Source organism: Rhamphochromis sp. 'chilingali' (assembly GCF_963969265.1).
Source record: "Rhamphochromis sp. 'chilingali' genome assembly, chromosome: 2".
Lineage (NCBI taxonomy): Eukaryota > Metazoa > Chordata > Actinopteri > Cichliformes > Cichlidae > Rhamphochromis > Rhamphochromis sp. 'chilingali'.
Window position 1 is genome coordinate 43,594,371 of NC_137930.1, and position 26,652 is coordinate 43,621,022.

Here is a 26,652-nt window from a genome sequence, read left to right on the forward strand (position 1 = left end):
CCCCTTCTCAATTCCTCGCATTTTCTATTCTCTTGCTTTTAGAAAACGTTACTGGATATGGTTTTTTGACTCAAGTATAGGATACCAGGTTTTTGGAATTTTAAAAATATTTTTCCCAGTTTCAGTCAAACAAATCCTATTCAGTTTTTTGGTTGCAGACCTGTGTTATTCAAGGAGAATTTAATAAAAAAAAATTCTGATTTAAATTTTGTTCCATACAGCGAATTAAAAATGTTTATTTTCTAACAGCAGGTTGTAAATTTTGATTAGTCACAGTTTAATGAAGTTTCTATATTGATTTCTTTGAATTCACATTTTCTGATTCTAATGTGTATGCTGGTAAAAAAAAATTATGCACACAATTTGTCATCATTTTTGTGCGTATTCTAACATTTGTGAGTATTTAAAGGATTATATAAAAAATTTCAGCTGTAATGCATGTAAGAATGAATACACTTTTACATTTTGATTTACAAAGTCATTAATTTGAGTACACAATCAGACATTCTTAAGCACATAAATACATTTGAGGGTGCACACATGGAGTGACAGAGTTTCACAGCTCAACAAAAACATGCAACATATTTGGCCACAGATTTAATTTTCTCACATCTCTTTGGCCAACTGCTGTCCCAGTCATTGGAATGTTAAGAATATTAAGAAAACATACAATTTACATACAATTTAGTCTGTCCTGAGAGAGAACTAATAGCAAGCTTCGACATGCTAACAACAATTAAACTAATAGCTACTAGCCATAGCTGCTAGCATGGCTGTTAGAAGCTTTTGGTGCTGTTGGTATGCCGTCGGGAGCGTGGGGGTGCCACTTTGCTGTTGTTGTTGTGTTTGCTGCAGTTTTCCTTTCCATCTGTTGAAGTGCTGCTGTCAATGATATAGCTCTTGCCCTGCTCTTCTTTCATGAACAGCTCTACCAATAAAATCTTCTCCTTGTGGATCTGCAGGCTGATATCTTTTGGGATGTCTGGGATTAGCCAGTCAACAATGTCATTCATGAGCATCACAACGTTCTGTCAGAAATAAATGAAAGAAATGGGACAACTCAGCAATTTTTCTTCTGGTAAAAACAAAAAAATAATCTCAGAACTTCCACAGTCTGAATCCCCAACATCCCGTAGGTCACATGCTTTTATGTTTTTCTAAAAATTTCAACCGTTTGGCATATATAGTTCATTTTAAATCAATTCAGTTCAATTTTATTTATATTGTGCCAAATTACAACAGCACCAAGGCACTTTATAGTGTAAGATAAGAATCCTACTATAATAAAGAGAAAACCCCAGCAATCAGACAACTCCCAGGAAGGAAAAACTATCTTTTAACAGGAAGAAACCTCTGGCAGAACCAGGCTCAGGGAGCAGCAGCCATCTTTCAAAACCCATGAGGGTGAGGGAAAGAAAAGAGAGCAGAGTGAGATAGGACAAAAGGTTTATATGGTTTTGGCCTTGACTAACCATACTAAAATTCCTTATACACTATATGGACAAACATATTAACTGGAGCGTTCCAAAGCTCCTCTGGCACTAACACAAAGACAAAACTGTGCACCAGGAGATTCAGTAAGTTTCCATGGCTGAGCAACTCCTGTGGGTGTAATGTGTTGGTGTCTTAGTACTTTTGTCTATCTAGTGTTTGATATTCAACTGTGCAACAAGTAGAGAGCGGCTGCAGACCTCCACTGTTGTAACATGTCCATGTATCTGCATACCAAGTGATTAAATAAGAACATTTGTGCCAGACGCTGCAGGAGAGCAGTTACAGACTCCACCAGAAAGTGGGCTTTTATTTCAACTCAAGGACAAAAAAAAGTATCAATTTTTGGAAAATGGAAAACTGCAGAAGACCTTCAGTAGAGGTTTATCATTAGGGATTTATAGGAGGGCAGCACAGTGGTACAGGAGGTATCAGTCACCTCACAACAATCAGGTTCCTGTATGTTCTCCCTGTCTCCTTGAACTGCCAGTTTGAGTAGACATGACCTTACTTTTCAGCTACAAGTAAGTTCCTGTCCATGGACTATGTGATCAGTTTCTGAATTTCTGGTTGTTCTACTCAACTGTGGTGATTTATGTTGGCTGCTATAATGAAATGTAGGTTGTTCTGACCAGACCCCACGTCAGAATCATAGTTCAGCACCTCTCTTTAAAAGGTATGTGATAATTCAATAAAATAAATTCATAAGAACATTACTAGTAATTGCTTTATGTATTACCTACCTGGAAAACAATAACAAAAGCCAGACGGACAGCCAGCACTGCCCAGAATTCCTTGGATAGCTCATATGGTGTGTTTGACCAAGGTGGTTCTCTGTAGTCTTTATACCTTAGTGACAAAAAACAGGTATCACATTTGGTCACAATTTAACACTCAATTTTGAGAAGAAATTTCTGGCAAAACCAGGCCAGTACATATAATCTAAATGATTAGATAGGGATAATTTAGAAGTAGTGCAATCTCCCAGATGTTCCCCTCAACATGTGTTTAACAAACCAGAAACTCCCTGACAGTGTTACGTTCCAGCAAGGCCTGCTGTGATTTTGACCCTCTATCGGTGTGTCTCCTGCCATAGGTGCCACCATTTTTGTATGGCTGTCTGTACACAGCAATTAAGCTAGCCAGAGAAAGAAAGAATAATCCAACATTTTTTTTCCAAGTCCATTAGCGTTAGCATTGTCAGCACAGTTCTATACCACCTATATTATTTCTTATATACTTATTGCTTTTCTGTGTCATGAAAGTGTCTTTTTTAACTTGCTAAATCACCATGGTAACTTCTGCTGGACACACAAACTTATCTCAAACTTAACATTTTGGTATTTGAATTCCGCTTGCTGTCTTTGTATATAGTTTTGGTTGCATGTTTCTATGGTTTACACTTCCAGTGCCAGCTTTGTATCCTTGGTCTCTGTTAAGCGTCAGTCCTTAGTGTTTCCTTGCTTTTCTTTCCTCTTTCTGTGCCGACAGCTTTGTCACCAGATTCTTTTTCGTTTTAGTAATATGGTAAATGGACTTGTTATATAGCACTTTTCCAGTCTAGTTTAGCAATTAAAGTGCATTTTACTAAAAGCCTCATACACACACATTTATTTGATGATGATTTTCTCTAAGGCTAAGTGCCTTATCTAACATTCACATACACTCACATTGGATGCATTGAGGCTCAGTACCTTGTCTGGGGATGCTTCAGCATGCAGACAAGAGGAGTAATTGCAATGGATTGAAAAGCTTGTGCAAGGATTACAGAATGGCACATCTCTGGGCTTAAGAGTTTATTTATTGAAATAAATAAAGACTAAAATAGCTTCCTTCATTGTAAAGCACTGTACTCATTTGCATTTAATTTAGAAGTCATTGCCAACAATGACTCGATTAATAACCTGACTGCTGGAGGCACTGATTCACAAATGATTTAAAAATCATCTAAAATCACTGATTTGCTTTTTACTCACAAATAGGTTTTTAAAGAAGCATAACAATAACTAAACTTTTTGAAATACCTATTTCAAAAAGTTTTTACATTTATTGAAATGTTATGACAGTTGTAACCTGAGAATAATTTCCTACCTGCATATTACAACAGGGTAGCCAAAGTGTGATGGATCCATGGGTTCTTTGCCATCCTGGAAGTGGCTGACATTAAAATAAGACAGTGTATGGTTGACAAATCCATGCATGGAGCCATCAGGACTGTACATGTACTGGTAAACCATCCGAGGGATGAAGTCTGACGTGAAGGAGATAACGAATGCCTGGAGCAGGGACAGAGGTTCGGACATTAGAGAGAGAGAAAAGAAGTGTGGCAAATGGAAACAAATATGAACTATGTGAACTGTAACTACACACAGGTTTAAGTATACAACCAACTGGAATGTTGTAGCTGAAATACCAGCCATACTGCTTTATTTCTTTATTTAAAGAGATAAAAGTAATGTTTCCTTTTGAGTATGCACTTGGCATCGAGCAAAACATAGCTTTATCTTTTGATAGGGCGAAAACTCCATTAAGCTGGAAATGCAGAAAGACGGGCCAAAAAGAATAAAAAACACAATCTACAAAAGAGATAAGATGATATAAGCACCATATATCCAGCACGTGAGTGAATATTAGTTTGATTTTATGAACTATACACATTAATCAAATCTGAGAACATTTCTTATCTGATCCTCCCAGAACTAAGTGATTGTTTTAAAATAATACCTAACACTTATCTATTGAAACCAAATTTTTACATTCATACGATGAAAACTGAGTTACAAGCCCTCATACGGTAAAATGGTTGACTTTTAAGTCAATTTTTTAAAATAGTTTTTAAGCCCTCATACTGTAACTTCATAACTAGGCAGATAAAATCATTTTTCATGAATGAAAAACACATGCAAAATTCCAGGTGTCACAATTTCTAAAACTCTAAAGCAAAAATTTTCATTTAATTTTTCATTTCTTTTCTAAACAATTTTTTACTATGACCAAATTTGAGCATCAATATCAACATCTCTATATCCCATCATCATATTTCTTTGTTCTGTTGGAGCTGAGTGCTGCAGAGTGTGAGGAACCTGACATCCCTATGCCTTATGAAAAGGCAAAATATTTTGAAAAAAATGGGCATAGAGGTAAAATATGGGATCTTGGTGCCAAAGATGAGCACAGAAACATTTTGAATCTGCAACTATTAACTCATTAAAACATAAGGAGCTCGTGGTCCACCTACATATTACACCTACAGGAGATGACCACTGAAACCAATGCCATTAAGGTCCCAGCACATAGTTTGTGTGCAGATGTTAATGTCAGAGGAGGTTTGGATCTCTGCAGCTACTAAATCAGATGAGTGTTTGCAACTGTTATTCACTGTGCACCTCAGCAATCAGCAAACAACTCTGCAGCACTGGTACTTAGATATCACTTTTCTACTCACCTGAGCACTAAAAGTAGTAAATCAATCAATCCCACATTCACCAGCTCTCTCTCTCTCTCTCTCTCTCACACTCACACACACACGCACGCTGAAGTAGGCAACCAGGGGTTCAACACCCCTGGTTGCAAGACAGCTGAAGGCAAAAGAGAGTCTAACCCAGGGGTGGGCAACTCCAGGTCTCAAGGGCTGGTGTCCTGCAGGTTTTAGATGTCCTTGATCCAACACAGCTGATTCAAATGGCTAAATTAGCTCCTCAACATGTCCTGAAGTTCTCCAGAGGCCTGGTAACAAACTAATCATGTGATTCAGGTGTGTTGACCCAGGGTGTTATTTAAAACCTGCAGGACACCGGCCCTCGAGGCCTGGAGTTGCCCACCCCTGGTCCAACCTCTTACTAGTAAACTAATCAAGTGTCCTATGTGTGAATGTTTGCATAATCCGTCCATGGAAGGAAACGTGTTTCATGGTGCGTTTGCTGGCAGCATAGTAAGAGTTGTGGTTCTAATAATAAATACGTTCTTTGTTGTGCAGTTTGTTTTTTGCAGGCTGGAGGATAATGGTCACTTTTGTTATCTTTGCAGAGTTAGCATCTGGGCTACCTTGCTTTGCAGCTCCTTGTTACTTTTTATTTGAATTGCTTATGTGGTATTATGTGATATTTAGCTAATGTAAAGTTGAGTTCTTTTTGCATGTAGTATTATTATTATTATTATTATTATTATTATTATTATTATTATTATTGTTATTAAAGGAAGTATGTTCAGGCCCTGGGTAAACTACATAAGTATGGGTACAGTTAAGGTGATGTCAGGTTACAGGAAGTGACTGAAGGAGCTTTTTTATGTAATTGTTTCACAATATATATCAAGTTTCTTACTCACCATATTTGAGGAATATGTGTGGGCCCTTTTTCCTCTTTCTAAATTTTTGTTATGTATACAATTTGTTTATGGACATGAACTTAGACAAAGTTTTTTACATTAGTTTTAACACCAACACGATCGTGCATGTAGCATGTCAAAAGAATTAAACCAGCAGACATTACTTACGTTAATGATGACAGCAACCTTTGCTACCCCTCTCAGTATGTTGTACCATATTCCTGTACAATGAGAATATGTGTCAGCTAATGTTTTCAGGTATAAGATTTCTCTTCTTATAATTAAACAAATATTATTTTCTCTTGTTATTGTGATCCTTCCTGAATAACATGCATTTTTAAACATGCCACAGTGTTTTAAATATAACCCACCGATGTCTTTAGCTCTTGCTGCCACTGGTCTTCGCAGCTCCGTCACAAATTTCTTGGCATCAAGTCGTATTTCAATGATGTTGTTGAGCAGAGCAAAGAGTGGAGCCAGCGGGAAGGATGCCACAAACAATGTAACAAAACCAAACTGGATGACTGGACAAAGGAGCAAAGCAAAAAATCAGTACCAACATATCCCTTTACCTGTGCAAATATAAATGTACTGAAAGCATATTATAGACACACAATTAAAATTTTTTGTCTACTATCTCTACATAAACAAAACTGCATTGAATTAGAATATAGATTAACATGGAAATCCTCAAAACCTTGAAACCACAATAAGAATCAGTATAATCTCACAACTGATCCTTTAGTCGTGATTTAGACTTTTGAATGACACGCGGCCATCAGTGTTTATAGAAAATTATCTTTGCACACAAGAAAACAGACTTGTGTTTTGCTTTGTTCATATCTAGTATTTAAGAACCAAAGTGGTGAAGGATATTTAGTGTGTAGTACTGACTCATTTCCATATATTCAGGAGTTAATCCACCAAATGGCTCCAGAAAATGGTCGGTTTCATATCTCGTCAACTTCTTCTGTCTCTCTTCTTCCTGAAAAGCTCCTTGCTTTGACCGAATGTATCGAATCAGTTTCTTCAGTTTGCTGAAAGACATGTGCACATATGAATACACAAATGCATATAGACGCACGCATATATGAACAATAATGGCCACAGATCACTCTAATGGCATGTCGGTGCTGTACTTTTGGAAGTAATAAGTTGTGTTCAATCATTTAATGTATAAGTAATAACTTGGACTACAGATGAGTTGTTTGATGGTTTGATGATCCTTCTCTACAGCTACAGTCAAACGGAGTGTGTTTTTTGTGTTGCCACAGGCTGTCAATGCTAACCTCAGCCTTGGGTGTTATACGGTTTACTCAAATTGGCATTGTGGCTTCTGCTTTTTCTAGCTGAATTATGATGCCAGTGATTACATTTGAACAGAAAAAAGTTACATTATCTCCTCACTACATAACAGTGTTTGATATGCATATCAAAAGTTGTTATTACTAAATGTCAATATGTAGGAGTGTGCACAGAATTCAAGAGAGTGGAATTCAGATAAGTCTTTTTTTAAGTACTTCCTGAATATCGAGGAGTGATTATAGAAAGAAGATCTCGTGCAATTACACTACAACAATGTGATGTGCAAGAGCAACAAACCAATATGAAGTGATCCTACTTACGGTATTCCAATCTCAAAAAGGTTGTTCTGGATAAGTTGCTTTCCCAACATGGTGATACTCAGCTGGATACACAGCTCCATCAGACAGCCTCCATGAGCACACTGTAAAACAATCCCACACTAAAGTCAACCACAGAAAAGAAGGAATTTTTAAAAGTACACCTAAAACAAAATGACAGTATTCCCCGTTCTTGTTGCAAAGACAGCAACAACTGCACTTTTTTTACTGACTGTCCACCCGAGTCCATAAGTTGAAATATCTTTGGGGAAGTTGCCCCAGTGTATCTATTAGAGTGTGTGATAAATACTGGAATGCCAATTTATTAATAATGTTGCACCAACTTCATTTTCTAAGTGACTTGGTCAAAACTAAGCAGATCTGATGAGGAAATGAGTAGTGTGTAAGTGCAGATTTTACACTTGCATTTTTCTCTGGAAATAGCATTGTAATTCAGAAAAAGTGAGAGGAAGATGACTGATGATAACTAACATGTTTGTGATATAAAGGTGAATCTCCAGTTAGAAAGTAAAGCAGGCTGAATGTGGTCTTTAAGATTGTGTTAGTGCTTCTCTGGATAGTTCACATGATGTGCAGGAGTACATTATTATTATTACACACACACACACACACACACACACACACACACACACACACACACACACACACAATCGTGCATACTCATTCAATCGTATAACCAATTCAGAGTCAACAATTGTGATTTTCTCTGAGGCAAGACTGAAATACTGATCTAATATTATGCATTATATGTAATATTATATTGTCCCCTGGTGTTAATAAAGTATTCTGATTCTGACTCTGGTGAAGTCGTTTAGCTTAGGGCAACAATCTCTTTACCAGAAAATAGAAAGAACAAGCTGTTCAATAAAAATGTCATTATACTTCTAGGATGTGACTTAAAAATGTGTTTAGTATGAAAACTGGGAGAAAGTGCAGTAAAATAAAATGTATTTATTTTGTTTAAATTATCTTCAGAACAATTATACTCCAAGTCCAGTCTGAAATTATTATGACAGCTTTTGTTTGAGGTTAATTTGTAAAAACACAAGGCTTACCTCTTCCATTCTGTAAGAGTCAAACACATATAGGTAGCTGCCTGGCCTGCCTACAAGTCTAAAATGAAAATGAATGGAAAACTGTTTAAAGTGTGAAGTATCAAATATTGAACTTTGTGCATAAACAGTAACTGATAAAATGAAAAAAAAGAAAAAAAGAAAAACCAAAAACAATAAATTATGAGATTACTAACCTTCCCCTGAAGAAAGCAATGTAGATGATTGGGGCAAATGCATTAACAAACTTGAGAATGAAGGTCTTGAAGATGAGTCTCTCCTCAAAACTCTTGTCAGTTTTAGGAGCCTCTATAAGGGAGCAGAAAAATTATTATTATTATTTTCTTTTTCTTTTTGACAGTTACTTCTAAACACTGGAACAAAATAAAACAACAACATGTCTCAAAACAGTTGAGATGGGGCCATGTTCACCACTGTGTGGCATCCCCTCTTCTTTTAAAACATCTTTCATTTCTAAACATGTGGGAGGAGATCAGTTGCTGCTCCTTTGGGAGAGGAATGTTGTTTCATTCTTGTCTGATCAACAAGATCAGGCTTTAAACAGTCCTGAAATGTTTTTATTTGTTGAAAGGTCAAGGCAGCCCAGTTCCCAGACTCTTCTATTACAAAGCCATGCTTTTGAATGGAGTGCTGATTAAAAAAAAGTCACATGCTTTCTATCCTCTTAAGTCAGGAGGCTGCAGCATTTTTCAAGAATAATTTCAAATTTAGATTCATATGACCACAAAGTAGTTTCCCACGTTGTCTCAGTCCATTTATTTTAACACCTGCCTGACAGTTGCATGGGCCAAACCATGGAGATGAGTGACCAAGGGGGTGTAGACAACTCCTGTGTAAGTAAGCACCCAATCATGTGCGGTCCCAGGCCTATACCGAGTCCGTGCAGAGGAGGCCAGCCACCCCACCTGGGGCCAGCACCTGTCACCACAAGCCCCCTAAGCCCCACATCTCAAAACGGTAAGGCAGCACCCGCCCCAACCACCCACTACCACAAAACAGGAGCTGAAAATCAGTCTAGATTCTAGCTACCCTTTAAACCCAGATGTTCCTTTAACTAAACTTTTAGAGTGGTCATTATCAGTACTTATTGTTTCATGTTTTGCAAAAACATGATGCTAGCTATGTCCCAATTCATAGGCACATCATTCGGATGACCCGGCCTTCACGGTCTACGTGGGCCGGGTCCTCCGAAGGATGGGACATACCTGGTGATTCACAGTTTAGCCATAACATTAGCATTTAGATGAGGGTTTCTACCATTTCATTTTAGCTCTGTGCTTGCATGTGTTTGGGATTCTACATAACTGATTACTGGATATGGTAAATTACCAGTTCGCAGCTGCTTTTTAAGGTTGCACACAAGTGATTTGTTGCCTTAGCAGTGACGTGGAAAACCTTTCAGATGAGGAGGGCATTGATAGCTGAGATTTGACTCATACTTTCTCTCCTTCCCTCTGAGGTGACAAAGGCATAGAGGCTTCTGCTTTTCAAATGCCTTATTTTTCATATTTGGCCATTCATGACATTATTAATGAGAATACTGTGTTTTGGTAGAGCAGGTCATCTACAAATCGGTAGGTTGGTGGTTTGATCTCTAGCTTCTCCAGTCCGCATATCCTTGGGCAAGATACTAACTCCAAGTTGCTCTCTGATGCATCCATCAGAGATGAATGTGTGCGATCATTAGAAAAAAGTTCTTGTATGGGTGTAATGGGTGAGTGAGGCATGCTGCATAAACCGCTCAGAGTGCTCCAGGAGAGCAGAAAAGTGCTATATAACAATCAGTCCATTTACCATGCATAAGAGATAACTAATAGGGAAGCCCATTGGAGGGCTACACACATAATCACAGAACTGGAGATACATCAACTAACTACTATTCTTTTGCCATTCTAGCTGGATAGCTTGTGTTTTTGTTTTACTCTCAATAGACCAGACCCAACTGATATTCATACACTGGTATGAACATAGTAATAAACATTTATGTTTACGTTTCATATAAAAAGGCTTTCCAATGGTGTAAGAATTATTGTGAAGACAAAGAAATAATTGACCAGACACAAATGTCCTTACTGTATTTGTGCTTTAGTTAACAGCCTGTTTTATAATAATAATAATAATAATAATAATAATAATAATAATAATAATAAATTTTATTTATGAGCGCCTTTCAAGTCACCCAAGGACACTTTACAATAGGATAAAACACTTAGTAAAACAATAGCAGAATAAGAACAATAAAATAAAAGCACAAGATAAAATGAACAAACAGTGGATTCAAAGTGAATATGCAGATTTGAACAGATGAGTTTTGAGTTGGGATTTAAACTGGGGGAGAGAACCAATATTTCTTATTTCAGGGGGCAGAGAGTTCCACAGCCTGGGAGCAGAGCAGCTGAAAGCTCTGCTTCCTATGGTGGTGAGGCGGAAGGAAGGTACAGTAAGCTGGATAGAAGAAGAAGAACGAAGTGAACGGGCAGAACAAGTGGTGGTTAACAGGTCAGAAAGGTAAGGAGGAGCGAGGTTATGAATGGCCTTGAGGGTGAGCAGAAGAAGTTTGAAAATTATCCGGAATTTCACAGGGAGCCAGTGAAGTAGGGCAGGGATAGCTCAATAGGTAGAGTGGTGGCCCCATGATCGGAAGGTCGGGGGTTCGATTCCCCTGAACAGCTACCCTGAGGTACCCCTGAGCAAGGTACCGTCCCTACACACTGCTCCCCGGGCGCCCAGTGGCTGCCCACTGCTTCACTGAGTGAATGGGTTAAATGCAGAGAGGGATTTTCCCCACGGGGACCAATAAAGTACACTTTCTTTCTTTCTTCTAAGTTCCTGAAGAACAGGGGTGATGTGCTGGTAGGAGGGGGTTCTGGTGATAATGCGAGCAGCAGAGTTCTGAACCAGTTGAAGCTTATGGAGGGATTTTTGGGGGAGACCATGCAGAAGAGAATTGCAGTAGTCAATACGGGAGGTAACAAGACTATGTACAAGAATGGACGTAGACTGGGTGGAAAGAGAAGGAAGCAATCTGTTAATGTTACATAGATGGAAGTAGGCAGAATGGGTGAGATTATTGATGTGAGATTTATAGGAAAGTGAACTGTCTAGGATGACACCAAGGCTCTTAACCTGAGGAGAAGGGAAAACTGTGGAGTTATCGATGGTGAGTGAGAAATGGTTTGCCTTCAAAAGGTTGGATTTGGTGCCAATAAGGAGGATCTCAGTTTTATCCTCATTGAGCTTTAGAAAATTAGAGGTAAACCAGGATTTTAACTCGGATAGACATTCTGTAAGGGAAGAAGGTGGGAGGGAGGAATCAGGTTTGCAAGAGAGATATAACTGGGTGTCATCAGCAAAACAGTGAAACTGAAGATCAAATTTGCGGAAGATGGTACCTAGAGGGAGGATGTATATTATAAAGAGAAGAGGGCCTAAAACTGAGCCTTGGGGTACACCAGAGGTGACGGGGAATAGACGAGAGCGGAATGATCTTAGTTGAATAAACTGGGAGCGGTCGAGGAGATATGATTGAAACCAGACGAGGGGTGTGTCAGAGATGCCGAGAGAGGAAAGTCTGCTTAGAAGGACAGAGTGAGAAATGGTGTCAAAGGCTGAGCTCAGATCTAAAAGGACGAGAATGGTGAGAAGACCAGAGTCAGCTCCGATTAAGAGATCGTTAGTGACTTTAAGTAGAGCAGTTTCGGTACTGTGACATGAGCGAAAACCAGATTGAAATCTCTCGTAGATGTTATTATTAACCAGGTGTAAATGAAGTTGAGCTGCAACCACTTTTTCGAGTATCTTAGAAATGAAGGGTAGATTGGAAATCGGACGGAGGTTGTTAAAGTTGTTAGGATCTAAAGAAGGTTTTTTCAGTATAGGAGTGACTAGAGCAGTCTTCAATAAGGAGGGAACAATACCGGTGGTGAGAGAAGAGTGAATGATGGCAGAAATGAGTGGGAGTAAAGAAGAGAGGCAGGATTTCACAAGCCCCGTGGGCATGGGGTCAAGATGACATGTGGCAGGCTTTGATTTACATATTAACTCGGAAATATCAGATAAATCAGGAAGATGAAAAGTGGAAAACGGCTCAAAAAGGAGAAGAGGTTCTGGAGAGGGCGTAGACACAACATTTGATCTGAGTTGCTGGTGGATGTTATTGATTTTCGTAGTCCAGAACAGCATCAAGGAGTTGCAGGTTTCAGAGGAATAGAAGTGCGGTGGTAAAGCGTTGGGGGGTTGAATTAGTTTGTTGAAAACTGAAAACAGAGTCCTAGCATTACCCTCATAAGAACTGATAATACCAGAGTAGAAGCTTTGTTTGGCCTTGTTAATGGAGTCTTTATACTGAAGTACGTGGTATTTATAGATTTCTGAATCAACAGTTAAACCAGATTTCTTATATTTACGCTCTAGCTGCCGAGCTTTGGCCTTCAGAGCTCGGAGGTCAGAGGTAAACCAGGGAGCAGAGCGAGCGAAGGAAACAGAGTGGGTTTTTACAGGAGCCAGAGAATCAAGGACAGACAATGTTATAATATAACAACAAATCATCAGGAGTAGAATAGAAGTCCGGAATCTGAACATTGTCCAAACTGGTAGTGAGAATGTCCATATCAATGTTCTTGATGTTGCGGAACGAGATGAGACGGGTTGGCTTGGTAGAAGAGCAGCAGAGAGTGAGGTTAAATGAAAGGAGGAAGTGGTCAGTTATGGGGATTTCAGTAGCAGAAAGATTCGAGGGAGTAAGACCAGAACAGCAGACAAAGTCCAGGGTGTGTCCTTTAGAGTGAGTGGGAAAGTTGATAAATTGTTTAAATTCAGAGCCTTCGAGACAGGAGGAAAAGTCTCTGGTGAGCAGAAGGTCATTATTGTCCATGTGAATGTTGAAATCTCCCACCAAGATCACATTTGGGGAGAGAGATGAAAGATGGGTTAGTAGATTAGCAAAGTCACTGAGGAAGACAGGGTTAGGTTTGGGGGGGCGGTATACAGTAGCTATGATAGGTTTTATACAAAACTTACCTAATACAGTAAGCCATCGTGCCACAGCTCCATATACCTCATCCAGTATAAGGATGACCACAAGGTTGATGATGGCTGCAGTGGTTTTAACTGTCAGCTGCACATGGTTCCTTGTGATCAGACTGGAACTCATATGAAGAGCAGCTTTGGTGGAGATGCGGTAGAGGATCACACCAAACACAATGGCAAATGTAACACCAATCTGAAGGAGTAAAAGGGTTTTTCACCTTTAAACATAACATCAGTGATGTACAGTATATGCAGAGAATAAGATTTTTCCTACCATTAACAACATCATGACGATGTTAGTCATGTAGGCAGGCAGACGGTCCTGAAATGTAAGCTTTTCTATCTGAAACAAGTAAATAATAAAACAGTAAAAAAAATTAACTCAGGTCAAACATGACATGTAATGTCACCACAGTCATACTTTTAAATGTATTAAAATCAACACAACATATTAAGAAAGCATAAAAGACAAAGAGAAAGTTCCAAAAAAAGAAATCAACAGCCTGGTACAAGGAATGCACTATCCAGCTCAACAATACCAACGGGCCTGAAATAAGGATGCTGACTTTAATCACTGACAGGCCAGGCCAGCAGGAGGCCTCCGTTAAAGGGACGCCACTTGATGCCAAGATCAATTGATTCCCAGAAATCTGTTACCTCCAAGCCACAAGCTCCTTACAGGTGACGATAGCTCAGTCACCTGTCGAGAGTTCCTTAAGCTCATTGACAGAACTCTGGGCAGTACGCATCCTGTTGTGTTTCAATAAACATTCTAAAGTTGCCAGTGTCTGTGGTAGCCTGCTTCTTGAGTCTGATATGAACCAAAACATGTCAAACAAAATATAATCAGAAACCAACTTTCACTTTTAGAGGTGTTGATTCTCTGAGAGCAAAACTAAAAAACTAAATGAAAGATCAAGGAAACTGATTCAGAGCGATTTCACATGAATGGCAAACAAATGCTTGGACTATTAGGGAGCTGTTAGCTCAAGGCTCTTATTATACTTTAGGAATACAAGTAAGGCCACAGTCTAAGAGTAAAGTGTTCTGTTATATAGTAAGATACTATTACATTAGCTAGAGGCAGCTGTGACTCAGATAGCAGAGGGGCAAATCCTTGGCTTACTCCAGTCTGCATGTTGAACTCGCCTTAGGCAAGATATTGAACCCTGAGTTGCCCCCAGTGCACCCATCTTAGTGTGTGTGATTGTTAGGCAAGGCAAACAGAATAGAAGGTATGCACACTCATAAATATTGGTGCTAAATATGTTGTAAATGTGCAGTCTTAGTTCTGTGCACAAAGCAAATATAACTGCTTTTCATAATGTTTTGAAAAGATTGTTGGTGATAAAATGTTTTCCTGTGGGCTGTGCAATAAACAGTGGCACAAAAAAGCATTAGATTACACAATGCAAACATACAAATACATGGCAAAGTGTCAGCTCTTGCAAGATGTTTAAAAGCATTTGCAAAAGCAAATGTAGGTATATTGACATAAGACACCCTTTTTATGCACAAACTAAAGCACTCGGCAAAACAGTTTTAAAGTAAAATACAACTAGAATACTCAATAACCTTATGATACACACAGCTTTGATAATAAAAGATTTTCATGGACAGCATAGAGTGTGTTTACCTTGTCCTGGGACTTTTGACGTTTCCTTAGAGACTTTTGCATTACTTTGAATTCGTACTCAGCCCTGGGGTGATCCTATGATGACACACACAAAAAATGATAAACAGTGGCAGTGATTCATACTAACCAAACTAAAATAGATGTTGAAGAGACAAGTCTAACCAAAAACAGTATCAAAAAAGTATAACATCAATATAATTTCAAAAAAGTGTCTTTTCCCTTAATCTTTGAATTCAGGTGTTTTGGTTCCTATTGCCACAGGTGCATAAAAATCAATCTGATTGTCCTCCCAACCTCTGGTGGTTGTTTTCTCTGAAGATGTTGGAGAAAACAGCCACCTATAAGAAAGATGATGCTAATGTAGGGACAGTTATTCTTTAAGATACTAAGTCACTCTATGGGCTTGGAATACAAGAAGTCTTTTCTGAAAAATAATGTTTTTGGCTGTTTTCTCCAACAGCTTCAGAGAAAACAACCACCAGAGGTTGGGAGAAAACAACTGTGGAGTCCAGCCACAATCATCATTTAATTAAAACATTTTTAATACTAAAAATATGTTTTCTTACTTTTCAGTAAGTCAAATAACTGACATCCATAAGACAGTGAAGTGAAAAATCACAGTTAGAGTAAAAGTGAATAGAAGAGCAAAGATGTGAGCTGAAAGGAAATGACCACAGTGCAGTTTAAAGGGGAAACATTATCACAATGTACAGACTCAGCATTTATAAACTGTGTCTAATGGAACCTGGGAGTGGAGGGTCTCACAATTACTAATAATTGTGGTTAAACATGTTATAACTATCAAACTAACCTAAATACGAGACAAATTTAAAAGCTGGCTACATACTTTTTTGCCTGTTTCCAAGTGTGATGATCTTACTCATTGTTTGGTAGTTTGTTTGCTGTTAAACTGGACAGAACTATCTTTTTAGGGTGTCTGTATAAGGTGATAAAATTAACATTTTATTTTGCCCAAGCTCTTTTCTGATATGATTTTCTTTCATCTATCCCAGGATCCATTCAGCTCAACAGTTAGAGAAAAAAAGCAATGAAGTTGCCAAAGGGACACTGATATAAAACAAGCATTCTGGGATCCATCTCTCTTCATTTATTGTTTAAAGATTTGTGTCAGAAAGCACTCAAACAAGCACAATCGTGAAATCAGGATTTCACAGTTATGAACCAATCAGTCAAATCATGTGTGCATTTTGTCCTGTAAACAAAATGTTAGTCAATGGTCATAATTTTATAAATGTCATTTTTTTTTCAATAAATCATCTTTGGACTGTACATGGTATTAAGAATATATATAAACTGTGCAGATCGCAGCAGCAGCAGAAAGGTTATGAAAAGTAAAGAGACAAGATAATAGTAATAAAATAATATGAATTTTCACCAAACCTTGAGAGCTTCCTGTGAAAAACAAATTCAGAGAAACAACATTTAAGTAAAGTGAAAAATGGGTCAATATGTTTTCAGTCTGTATGACAGTAAACTGAGAGAGGGTACTGTTTTTTTCATAATCACACTGAATAGTGAAGTCTATTCATGCTCAATGTGACTGAACATGAATGGACAACAAAAATAAAAATAAACACAAAAACGTTCTTAAATGGAAAAGTCTGATTTCCTTAAATATTATTATGAATATGAAAATATGAATAGAATATGAATATTTGTCACAAAAGACAACATTTCTAGTTTGGCGACCTGGGTTCTCTTCATAGTATTGTGTATATATAGCAGATCTTTTATTTATTATGTGGGCCTTGGGTCTCTGCCTTTTATCCTTTCACACAGAAAAGCAGTTGTGTTATTACTCACTTCCTCATCCTCGAACCCTGTAAGGTCCCATTCATAGTTGAGTCTCATCTGCCTCCTTTTCCAATGCTCCATGAACATGGCAGCTTTAAAAGAGAGGTAAGAAAATATGCAGAAGCAACCAGACATCAAAATGTGCATGTTTCAAATATAAAATCTGGAAATTACACAGAACAAGAACGATTGGTGGTAAGCACAGCAGACGCAGGTAAAGCAACAAGTGGGCTGGGTAAATAAGGCCTCACATAGAGAGATCAACAACCACTCGTGCTTTACAGCCAATCCTGGAATGACTAATTCCCTTCACATGCGTGTCTTTGGACTGTGGGAGGGAACCAGAGTCCCTGAAAATCTGGAAAACCTTTTGCTGTGAGGTGACAGTGCTAGCCAATAAAAACTGTTCCACCTGCATGAGACAATTCAATTTCTTTTATAAAACATCTCCCAGAAAAGTGATCAACAAACAGAAGAAGGGCTATCAATAATCAAATCTGAGTGCAACAAGCTAATGGACTCCAGACTAACTCGGGGAAGGCTGATGTCGTTACTTTCTCACATATGCACAGGTAGATTTGGGTAACCTTTTCCCTTTAATAAATGAAATCATCATTTAATTAGTGCATTTTATATTTACTCTGGTTGCCTTTTTTTGCCATTTGTTTGATGCTTTAAAAAACAAGTGTGACAAAACAGCAAAAGAAAAAGCAATCAGGGAGAGGCGTATACTTTTTAACAGCACGTTATAAAGCAGACACACATACTCTACTTTTGTTTTTTTGAATGACCTTCTCTATCTTCACTCACCCCAGAGAGCCATGAATATAGAGAAGAAAACTGTGGCAGGATTGTCAAACAGATGACTTGCCCGGGCAGTCCCACAGGCGGTGCTAAGTTTCCAGTAGCTGCATACTCTGTCACACAGTGGACACATGGTGATGTTGTTCCTTGGATGACAAATCTCCATGCTAGAATTAACAGAAAGGCACATGCAGAGTTGTATTTTTGTTTTTATCACTGTTTAGATTATGTAAAATACATGATTATAACCCACCACTACTTTGCTAATGCAACCCTCACACTATCTTTAGGCTAATCTCAAATCACACAAAAATTTAATTTGTTATGGCAACTGAATAACAAGAGTACAGCAGGAATACTGACAGGCAGTACAAAGAGACAACATATTTCTCCCATGCAGGCTTCTCTTCATTTTAAGTTAAATCCAGAATCAAACTAAATCTTTCTCGTCACATATGAGATATTAAATAATCAGGCCCCATCTTATCCTAACAACCTCTGATTACCACTCCAACACAGCACTTCACTCTGTTTTTTTACTTTTCGTTTTGATGGGGGGGCTCAGAAAAGTATTAACACGTGTCTTGCATCTGCAGGTGATTTTGTTTCTGTGTATATGTGTGCATACTGTATGCAGATTTGTGAAGTTACACCTGTGAGCTGTATAATATCCAAAAGGCCAACAAAATGCACCACGATGAAACCCAGAAACCAAACATTTAACAAAAGGGTGAATACACAAGCATAGACAAGGACAGGAGGATGGTAAATGATGCTGTGAGGACACCTCCACCCCCAGAATCACCCAAATCACCATAGGTCAAACAGCAGAGCCCTTCACTCTCAGACTCCTGACTTACTTGTGGTTCCTACAGTTTCTAGAAGTAGAATAGGAGGCAGAGCCTTCAGCTTTCAGGCTCCTGTCCTGTGGAACCAGCTCCCAGATCAGCCCCACTTATCCCCTTTATACTCCCTGTGCATTGTTATTCGACTAGATCATTTTATTAAATTTCGTCTTCTCTCTCTATAGTTTATACTTTTTTTCTTTTCTCATCCTCCACACTCCCAAAAAAGTAGCGGAAGATCGCTGCTGTTTCTTGAGTCTGACTCCTCTCTTGTTGAAAGTGAGTTTTTCCTTTCCACTATTACCGAGAGCTGCTCATAGGGGACTCATCAGGTTACTGGGGGTTTCTCTCTCATATAAAATGTAAAGTACTGTGAGGCAGCTGTCGTTATGATTTGGTGCTATATAAAAAAATTAAACTGAAATACACTTTTTTCACATGGTCTTCCTGGATTAAATCTCTTTCTTGAGTATTTTCACTTTTTATAAACAGTGTATCCGATACATTCATATTACATAGTGGATTTCTCCAATTTTGTTTTGCTCTTAGTGATGTGACTGTAATAGTATGACAATATATACACTGGGATATGATGTTTGGCATGTTTACACACAAAAAACAGGACATACCTGATAAAATGGGATGCTCATGTCCATTTAAATCAGCGATTACCTCACAGCCATCAGTCACAGGGCTGACTTTGGTAGCAAATGTCGAAGTATGTGAAGTATTTTTGTTATCATAATGATTGTAACTATTCTGGTTTTTTCTTTTTTGAGATTTGCAGCTGTTATTAGCTCAATTTTCCTAAAACAGATTCCCATTAGGCACTGATGAATAGATGGGTCATCTGGTTTGTGTTACAGTCTGTTTGCTTTCTGTTAGGATTCTGACACTTACAGTGAGTGGCATTTGTCTCCACTGGATAGAAATTTGCACTGCCAGCATGTCATAATATCCTGTGGATGATAAAAAGCAGGTGGAGAAAGGAAAGGAGGCCCTCATTTCTGTAGTAATTCATCAAACTTTTACAGTTCTCTCCTGCTTGTTGTACTTTCACTTCCTCTTTCCATTTTTTGATTTCCATCCGCTTTAAGTCCTACACTGTTAAATAGTTTTTTACTGCTAACTTTCTTTACTTAGCCTCTGTGTTAAATTTACAATAGTGTATTCTTAGTGTTTTGTTGTGGAAAACAATCACAAACCGTTTAGAAGAGGGGTTGGGTGGGAATGAAAGAGTAACGTTTTCAGACTTTTTGGCATCATCACTCTATTACGTACCTACAATATCAATAGTGTGCAGTTACATATTGTAAAATGATCCGAGCAAGGCAAAAATATGGTAAGTGGCACTAGATATCAACACAACACAAAAGGTGTGCATTAAACTCTATTAATAATAAGTTGAAACTGAACTGATGACCTGTATCTCCAGTATTTGGTGCAAATAGCACATGGAAACCACACCACACCACAATAGACCGAGTGAAACAACAAAAACCAAACAATGTGCATATGTAAAACTTTGAGTTTGTTATTTATAGTTTTAAATATGGATGAGTTATATTTCAATTCACTTCAGTTTGATTTTATTTATAGTTTGCCACATCACAGCAGCAGTTGCCTCAAGGTGCTTTATACTTAAAGGTGAAGACCCAACAAATATACACTGAAAAAAACCCAACAAACACATGAGCTCTGTGACCAGCAGGTGACAGCGTGAAGGAAAAACTTCCTTTTAACAGAAAGAAACCTCCGACGGAGCCAGGCTCAGGCAGGAGCCGCCATCTGCAGCAACCCGATTCTCTGTAGTCTTCAATACAAAACGATTGTCTTTTATGAACTTTTTTTTTACTTGAAGTAATCACACAATCTGATTGCATGATCAAAGATAACAACCTACCTTATGTCCTTAACATTTTTCACTGGCAACAAATAAAGCTTTGTTTTCAAAGTACACCCCAGCTATAACACAGATTGTTACACTGAGTCTAAAAACCAAAAATATTCCATTTTTATAACACTATTGTTCAGGTGGATGTTTATGATGTGTATGTTTTGAAGAGGGAGGCGAATAATCATGTTGAGATTATGATCACAACTATGTGATAATAACACATATGTTAAATAAATTAAATAAATAATGTTAAATCTTTTTCCTGCAGTGCTACCCTGTAGCTTTCCAGCTGTAACTTTTGTCACCTGTCAAACAACTGAAATTGTGTTCATTTGTCTTTAAATGTGTACATCTCTGAGGTGATCATAGTTAGAACCACATAGAACTGGAATTTTTGCACATGCATTTTTGTTTACCTTGGAATGTTGTCATCAACTGTGGCACATCCATACAAAAAGACAATGACCCCCACTAGTGAGGCAGGAATCAGCATCTGGGTATACAGGCCTAGCCAAGCAAAGTACAGCCCAATCTTCTCACCAAAATACTTCCTAAACACCCGGGGAAACAGATAAAAAATCATTTTTATTACACAAATCGAAACTGTAGTATATATTGTTTTTCCCTTATTTACCACTATCTGCACAGACACAAAGGAACTTGTGAATTGTTTCCTGCATACTCTAACAATATATCTATAATAAGTATACATCTATATTCTAGCTCATTAATATGGTTGATCCAGAAGTATAGGTTGTGGTAAGCAGGAGGCGGCTTATTGTGGAGGTGGATGATGGCCATGTAATGTTGTCAGATGCAATATGTGGATATTTGAGCAGTTATAGTAATTAATATAGTGCTTTATCCTACACGTTTTATCAAACTCACATTCAGCCAGTTTAGAATCACCAATTAATCTTATATGTATGAGGGAGGAAGCAGGAGTAGAAGGAGAAAGTCTCGAGTTAGAAAGCCCAGGGTGTATATGTGACTAGTGTTTATTGATGATCTGACTGCTAGAAGCAACAGGATGAACAATGAAATGCACAGGGTCCTACTCTGATCTGAACCCAACATGAGTTTTAGTTGCAAGAGACAAATCCAAAGACAGAGAGATCCACAATTAAGCAGCAACTGAAGATGGCTGCAGTAAAGGCCTGCAAAGCATCTCAAAGGGAAGAAACACAGTATCTGAAACAGGGAAGGGGTTTAGAGTATATAAAAATGGCTGTAATTCCTAAATAGTTTACTTGAAAATGTATTATAAACCCCCTAAATTGAAGCCTGTCTGCACTTTAATCACATTGCAATTGTTCTAGCTGCATCATTGCAAAAGCGATGTCATTTTTCAAATTAAGGAATGTCCTTACCGCACAAGTCCGATTGGCTGGTACTTGTAGAATACGCTGTAGTTTGCCCACTCCTCATATAAAAGCTGGAGAAGATATTCACATATGTTAGGGGTGTGTGTGTGTGTGTGTGTGTGTGTGTGTGTGTGTGTGTGTGTGTGTGTGTGTGTGTGTGTGTGTGTGTGTGTGTAAAAATAAAGTAAAGCAAAATAAGTAAGTTGACAATAAAAGGTATCAAACACGTCACTAATCATGAAATTCTCACCAGATGTCGGTAACAACCCATCCAATTCACACATACAAAGGAATAAAGCCATAGATGCCCAGAAATGAAACATGTAATAATGAGAATAATAATGTAATAATAATGAGATGCAGGGAAAAAGTACTAAACACATAAAGAAAAAGAGGTGCAAAAAGGCATCAAGAGTCATGACACCAGCTGAAATCTATCAGTAATTAGAAAGCAATCCTGCCACTTAATGTAAATTAATACCAGCTGGTTCAGTCCAACTGAAGGCCTATAAAAATGTGTCTCATTACCGAGGTGCCACACAACAAACATTTTATGATGGATAAACCAGTGAGCTCTCTCAAGACTTATTCTGGCATTTTCATATTCTTACCTTTCTGTCATTGGGGTCTGCACTCTCCTCATCAATGTCTCCCTGAAATAGAATATAGGAAATTGAAGTTTGTAAACTTGGTGTTTGCTCTTACTGTAGTACTTCATCAGTGCACAATTTCTCTTGAATCACCCGCAAATCATATTTTTGATATTGACTTATAGTGTCACTAGCAGCATGGCTTGAGGTCTAACTGTAACTGGCTCAGTGAATTGGACACCCAGCTCTGCACCACTGAAAAAAAAATACTATAACTAGCCCAACCCCAGCAGTTAGTTCAGGCCAAATAAACTTAGCCATGACTGTCCTCCAACAGGTCCTCCCAAGCAGCTGGAAAATCAGCAGCTCGGTGACTATAAGGTTCCTCCTCACAATTTGGCCCTAAACAGAAGCACCCTGGTGCACCACAAACCCACATTTCAAATCCATTTTCCCCAGTCAGCTACACACCCGTAACTCTGGCAATTGGCCACTCCATTCTTAGACACATGACCCCGGAGACTCCAGCGACCCTAGCTGATTGTCTTCCAAGTGCCAGAGCAAATCCCCCAGCTTACCTCTATTCAAGAGTGGAATAAGGAACTTAACATCCAGCAGTTTTATGGTTACAGTAATTCAGCGTGCTATAAACAAAGTATATCTATATGTGGTTTTGCTATTGGTAATTATGCATAAATCTAATCAATATAATGAATGAGATGCATTGAGATGAAAAGAGGATGCAGCATGGAAAGCGTGAGTGTGTCTGTGTATGTGCATGTGCACGTGTGTGTGTGTGTGTGTGTGTGTGTGTGTGTGTGTGTGTGTGTGTGTGTGTGTGTGTGTGTGTGTGTGTGTAATAGGTGTAATAGGTGTGAGTGATGGGTAAGGGGAGAGAGGTGTGTGATACATATGACCACATGAGTATAAAAGAGGACTCTTAGGAAGGTGTGGTGTGTGTCCTCTATTGTCCTGAGGCTGAGTAGAGAGCAACAACAGAAGAAAGGACTTTGGAGTTCACACGTTTCACCTGGAAGACCAGAGGATTAACCACTGCCCAACCAATGTGAATTTATGAATTGGATTTGGCTTTTACTCTGCTTGGCTGTGTTGGATTAAGGTCTCAAAGAAGTTGGAGGACTTTGTTCTGACTCACTGCTTCCCCATTTGGCTTTATCAGGCTTGAGACAGAGATGAGTGCATTCATCTCATGACCAGTATAAGAAATCAGCATTAGCATAGAGTAGATCAGTTAGATGAGGATGTGATTATTACTAATTGAGTCAGTCTTTGTTTTGCCCCTTCTAAATTGCTCCAAATATACTTTTATCCAGTAAAGGTAAAAGCATTCATATAAATATTTGATCTTACAGGCTGCTCTTAGCCTATTTTCTCCTGGCCACTAAAGTATAACATAACCAATTTTACCCAGTGAACTGATCATAAAGAAGTGGTGCTGTTAACGGATGTGGCTGAGAAATCACACTTGACCTGCAATGCTACTTAAGCAGTGACCTTCTGAGAAGGTTGGATAGACATCCAGTGAGAGCTAAGTGAGTCTCCTCAACACTGCCTCAAGAAACAGGTTCTGCATTGCCTGCCAGCGGAGCGCCTCTTGGAATCAAAAACTTGGATCTTTTGAATAAAGAGCAAGTCCAGACCTCCTGTATGGGAGTAACTGGCCAATTCAAAATGCTCAAGAACAGGCCAAATTGTGGAAAAAAAAACCTCTCAAATGTTTGAAATGTTTGAACCCCATATTAATTTCTACTAGAATGATAGAAAGAGAAAAGTATGAAGAAGGAAAGCAAGAGCTCATTATCCAAGACTTACCACATCATCTATCCAACATGATGCAGGTTTAATCATGTAATGGAACTGGGTAAGTAGTGTTTGATGTGACTGCTGATAGAAGCAGCAGAATGAACTGAAGTGTACAACATATACTATCTGCTCATCAGACAGAGCTACACAGTGCAACTGGACAATGATCCAAAACAAAGTGTGAAAGAAACCCAAGAGTTTCTCAAGACAAGCAAATACGATGTTATCCAATGGCCAAGCCAATCCCCTGATCTCAGTCTTTTCAGTTACTGAAGATAAAACTGAAGACAGGCAGGCCTTTAGACTACAGAAGAAACCAAATTAGTGCAATTCATTAATGTGGTTAATGCAATGCTTTGGTTAAACCCCCTGAAGAAAAGATGAAAGTCTAAACTTCACTGACTTTAAAACCAACTGTGGTTCTGTACAGGGGCAAAATTACCAAAAGGAACCACAAAACAAAACAAAACAAAGTTGTATACACACCACTGATGTGTCACCAGCAAAGGAACCTTTACTGTAAGGCACTGCACCACCATTTTACACTCGGTAAACTAAAACCACAAATATTTCTAATCCAATAATTATTTGCTCTAACAAAGATACTACTTACATCATGAAGAGGATAAGCTGCAGTATACACCCCACTACCAAGGAGACTGGTGATACCTGCCAAGAAAGCATAAATGCAGATGTTCATACAGATTCTAAATTATAATACTCAAGAATATGACCGCATTGGGTCATTCTATCTCTAACCATTCAATTTTTAGAATATTTTCTGTTCGGCCATCTCTGATTTGCATAAAAAATTTTGAAATCAAAAGGTGTCTCATTACCAAGGTGTCACACAAGAAACATCTCAGGATGGGTAAAACCAGCGAGCTCTCTCAACACTTTTGCAACCTTATTGTTGCGAAGCAAACTGATGCCATTGGTTACAGAAGAATTTCAGGGCTTGCTTTGCAACCGAAGGATTTAGTTACCAACCAAAGGACTTGGGCATCTTGCAAGTTGTACAGAAAACAATTACTTAAATTACTGCTGCTAAAGGTGGTTCTACAAGCTACTGAATCATGCGATGTACTAAGTTTTCCTTGACTCCACAGAGACTCAAAAGTAACTGGACACTTGACTAATAAGTAGGTCAGGAATAGGAAAAGCCCTGAACACAACAGAAGACAACATAAGTGGATGAGTGCGGAATTCTTTCCTTGATTCTGTAAAACAGCTTCACAACATATAACCATGTCAAGGATGCTCTCGAGGACGTACGCATATCATTTCACAAAGTCCAAAATTAAGAAACGCCTTCCTGAATGTTCATACAGAAGGTTTGCCACTGGTTACTATCAAGACCAGGAAGGCCAACATAGATTTTACCAGGAAAAAAAGTCAAAAAGAGCTTGCCCAAATGAAACCCAGATTAACTTGAACCAAAATGATGGGATGAGAACAGTATGGAAAAGGAAAGAAACAGCTCATGATCTGAAGCATATCACATCAACTGTTGGCCATGGCTATGTATGGCTGTTAATGGAATTGGATAAGAAGTGTTTATTGATGATTCATCTGCTTACATTTAGATAATGACCCAAAGCAAACTGCAAACATGATTCAAGAATTTCTTAAGGCAAAGAAATGGGATGTTGTTCTTTTGTCAAGTCATATACCTGAATCCTAGACTTAGGGTTAGGGACTATAGTTAGAATAATGGTTATGGTTAAGGGTTAGGGTTTAGTGTGTGGTGTGATGGTGTTTCCAAGTCGGAAAACTATGACATCACAACAATAAGATTGGTTGCAGTACTTGCAATGCTGAACTTGGACCAACAACTGTAATAGTGTTCCAGGAAACACAACAACACTGGAAATGAGATCATATACTGTGAGATAGGCCTCAAGACAGATATTTCATTGAGTCTCTCTCTCTCTCTCTCTCTCTCTCTCTCTCTCTCTCTCTCTCTCTCTCTCTCTCACACACACACACACACACACACACACACACACACACACACACACACACACACACACACACACACACACACGGCAAAAATAGTAGCCTATAGCATCACTGTGCCAAACATGCACAATCATTCAGTGATCACGTCCCACTGACCAGCTTCTAATGTGTCACACACACGTATTACAGAATGAGTGGACATTTCCATCATAGAAGTGGTAACAAATTATTTAGCCATCAGAAGTTTAACCTTCAGGCATTGCATTCAGTAGACACTAACGACAATGTTCTAGCTATTGCTATTAGTTATTTATTTATTTTTTGCTTTGATTTTAACAGAATTTAAAACACTGC

The 26,652-nt window shown here is 38.5% G+C and overlaps 1 protein-coding gene across 1 annotated transcript in view; it reads right to left on the minus strand.

The window, feature by feature from the left end:
- Nucleotides 1-385: 385 nt before the first annotated feature.
- Nucleotides 386-26,652, minus strand: part of ano1b (anoctamin 1, calcium activated chloride channel b) — a gene marked incomplete at its 5' end in the record, with an annotated part of 39,438 nt that continues 13,171 nt past the window's right edge. The window contains 18 exons of the mRNA XM_080870260.1: nt 386-1,028; nt 2,235-2,340; nt 3,583-3,767; nt 5,986-6,038; nt 6,189-6,341; nt 6,712-6,854; nt 7,443-7,543; nt 8,516-8,573; nt 8,710-8,821; nt 13,553-13,754; nt 13,836-13,904; nt 15,198-15,272; nt 17,022-17,104; nt 17,823-17,983; nt 20,975-21,109; nt 21,929-21,993; nt 22,534-22,575; nt 24,950-25,005. Of these exons, the coding sequence (XP_080726386.1) occupies nt 777-1,028; nt 2,235-2,340; nt 3,583-3,767; nt 5,986-6,038; nt 6,189-6,341; nt 6,712-6,854; nt 7,443-7,543; nt 8,516-8,573; nt 8,710-8,821; nt 13,553-13,754; nt 13,836-13,904; nt 15,198-15,272; nt 17,022-17,104; nt 17,823-17,983; nt 20,975-21,109; nt 21,929-21,993; nt 22,534-22,575; nt 24,950-25,005 (2,051 nt within the window). The 3' untranslated portion in view covers nt 386-776. The remainder of the gene's footprint in view (nt 1,029-2,234; nt 2,341-3,582; nt 3,768-5,985; nt 6,039-6,188; nt 6,342-6,711; nt 6,855-7,442; nt 7,544-8,515; nt 8,574-8,709; nt 8,822-13,552; nt 13,755-13,835; nt 13,905-15,197; nt 15,273-17,021; nt 17,105-17,822; nt 17,984-20,974; nt 21,110-21,928; nt 21,994-22,533; nt 22,576-24,949; nt 25,006-26,652) is intronic.